The sequence below is a fragment of the Octopus sinensis genome, linkage group LG24 (genome assembly GCF_006345805.1).
Source record: "Octopus sinensis linkage group LG24, ASM634580v1, whole genome shotgun sequence".
Classification (NCBI taxonomy): domain Eukaryota; kingdom Metazoa; phylum Mollusca; class Cephalopoda; order Octopoda; family Octopodidae; genus Octopus; species Octopus sinensis.
The window spans coordinates 19,427,488-19,429,903 of NC_043020.1; the positions used below are offsets into that span (position 1 = coordinate 19,427,488).

Consider the following 2,416-nt stretch of genomic DNA (forward strand, 5'->3'; position numbering starts at 1 on the left):
ATTTTTAACAGTTCATTGTGTGATCCACCGACATTTAGTGGCAAAAAATATCAACGGTCGGTTGAATGATGCGCTGCAGTTGGTTATCAAAACTGTGAATAAACTGAAATCAAATTCCTTGTCTGATCGAATTTTCCGTCAACTCTATCTGGATAATGATGATGACTTTGTAAGGCTTCTGTACCGAAGTACGATGGTTGTGAAAGGGCAACTGTGTCGTTTGCTTTGTTGAACTGTTTCATGTGATCAAATCTTTCTTTGAAAGTACTCCTCTGTCAGCTTCATTGATTGCTTCAAAGCGTAGTTTTTTTTTCTGAGCGATATATTCACTAAATTTAATGACTTGATTGCAAGGAAAGCAAAAAAAAAACTCTTGTCGACTGTAAATCATTTATCACCGCCTTCATTTCGAAATTAGTCCTGTATAAAATAAACAATCTACAATCATTGCATGATGACATAATGGAGCGATTTCAAGATGTTATTACATTGAATATTCCAAACTGGTATAGCAAACCGTTTGAAGTCCAAGCAGTCGATTGCGAAGACGACGTTCAGGAGGAGCTAATTGAATTGCAAAACGATAATGAGGCCACAATGCGATATCGGTTTCATGGCAAAGAAGGTTTGTGGTTTCATCAAAGTATATTGAATTCTTACCCCAACCTTTGGAAACATTTGAAATTAATGTTGCTTGCCTTCCCAACGTCGTACTTGGTCGAATATGGTTTCAGTCACGTTGGTACTTTACTTTCTAAAAGCAGAAGTGGACTGGATGTGGCCAAACGAGGAGACTTACAATTAAAATCGACAAATTTGCAACGAAATCTGTCTGCACTCGCTGCGTCGCATCAGCCTCAAGGATCACAGTGAAAGCTAAACATGGTGAGTTTGTTGGACATTTAATACATGTATCATTTTTCAGTTTTGGAACCACATGGTTCCGGGTTCAGTCCCACTGCGTGGAACCTTGGGCAAGTGTCTTCTACTATAGCCTCGGGCCGACCAAAGCCTTGTAAGTGTTTTTGGTAGAAGCTGAAAGAAGCCCGTCGTATGTATGTATATATATATATATATATATATATATATATATATATGTGTGTGTGTGTGTATGTGTGTGTGTGTGGTGTGTGTGTGTGTGTGTGTGTGTGTGTGTGTGTGTGTGTGTGTGTGTAAGTGAGAACATTGCAAGGAAAATATGAAAAGTAACAGAGTGTCATGGGAAAGAGGAAAAGCATTAGATTGAACAAGGGGTGAGGGATACAAACGAAGTTTGTGTGAGAGAGAGAGAGAGAGGAGACAAAGATCAAAAGGGAGAAAGATACCGAAAAATATGATGAGGATAAGGGTGAAAGGGAAAAGTTGTGAGGATAGAGAAATAGAAGGACTAATAGGGATCGAGGCGGTAAACAAAAAAGAGACGGAAAGAGAGTTTGCGCTGTAAGGAAACAGTGGAAGAAAAAGATACAAATGTAAACCATATTAGTTTTCTGGTTGAAGCGTGTAGTTCAAATCTTAATTAAATAATTGTGTTGAAAACCACATTGTGGTAAAAAAAAAAGAAAAAAAAGTATATTAATATTGGAATTTATAAACATTTTCTGGACAATATAGACTTTAATAATTTTCTTTCTTTGCATATTTATTACTAATTAACAAGCAGTTTTCTTTATTATAGTAAAGATACTCCACCCATCCCCCTCTCTCTCTCTCTTTCTCTTTCACATTGACAAGCACACCCCTATATATTCCTCTCCCCCGTCTCATTTCACTTCTTCATCTTATCCTCTTTTCTCCCTCCCCACCGTCCAGCTCCCTCTTGTACCCACACCCTCAATCACAACCTTTACTTACAAAATGCTGGACCTATTTCCTTTTAACTATTTCAAAAGCGAAATGAATTTATGATTTCGTAGTCTATAAAACGTGAAGTTCAGTCGAGTGCATCATCATCATCACCAGCATTAACACTCCAATCACCATGTTCATCATCATCATCATCATCATCATCAACTGCAACGACAACATGCACATCACAGCATCCGTATGCGCTCTATATTTGCAGTTGCACAAGGAGAATTGTTTTGGCTTTCTGTTTCCTTCGCAAATAAACTTGTCACTCGACATTCCGACATTTCTCCGTGTCTCATCCGCCTTATACAACCTTCATCCCTACGAGTGTGTGTGTGTATGCGCGATTACACACACACATACACACACACACACACACACACACACACATACATACACACACACACACACACTACATACACACACACACACACGCACGCACGAACATGCAACTTCTTTCAACAGCCGCTTCTCCTCCTACCTTGACACGCACACACACACACACACACACACACATACACACACACATACCACACACACACACACACACATACACACACACACA

At 39.1% G+C, this 2,416-nt stretch overlaps 1 protein-coding gene across 1 annotated transcript; it reads left to right on the forward strand.

The window, feature by feature from the left end:
- The first annotated feature begins 462 nt into the window (after positions 1–462).
- LOC115224096 lies at positions 463–873 on the forward strand. Its single transcript, XM_029794903.1, has one exon. The coding sequence runs from the start codon at positions 463–465 to the stop codon at positions 871–873; it is 411 nt and encodes a 136-aa protein (XP_029650763.1).
- Positions 874–2,416: the final 1,543 nt, after the last annotated feature.

What these genes read in the sequence shown, in the direction of transcription:
- LOC115224096 (XM_029794903.1), top strand. Translation starts at nt 463, where the DNA reads ATGGAGCGATTTCAAGATGTTATTACATTGAATATTCCAAACTGGTAT.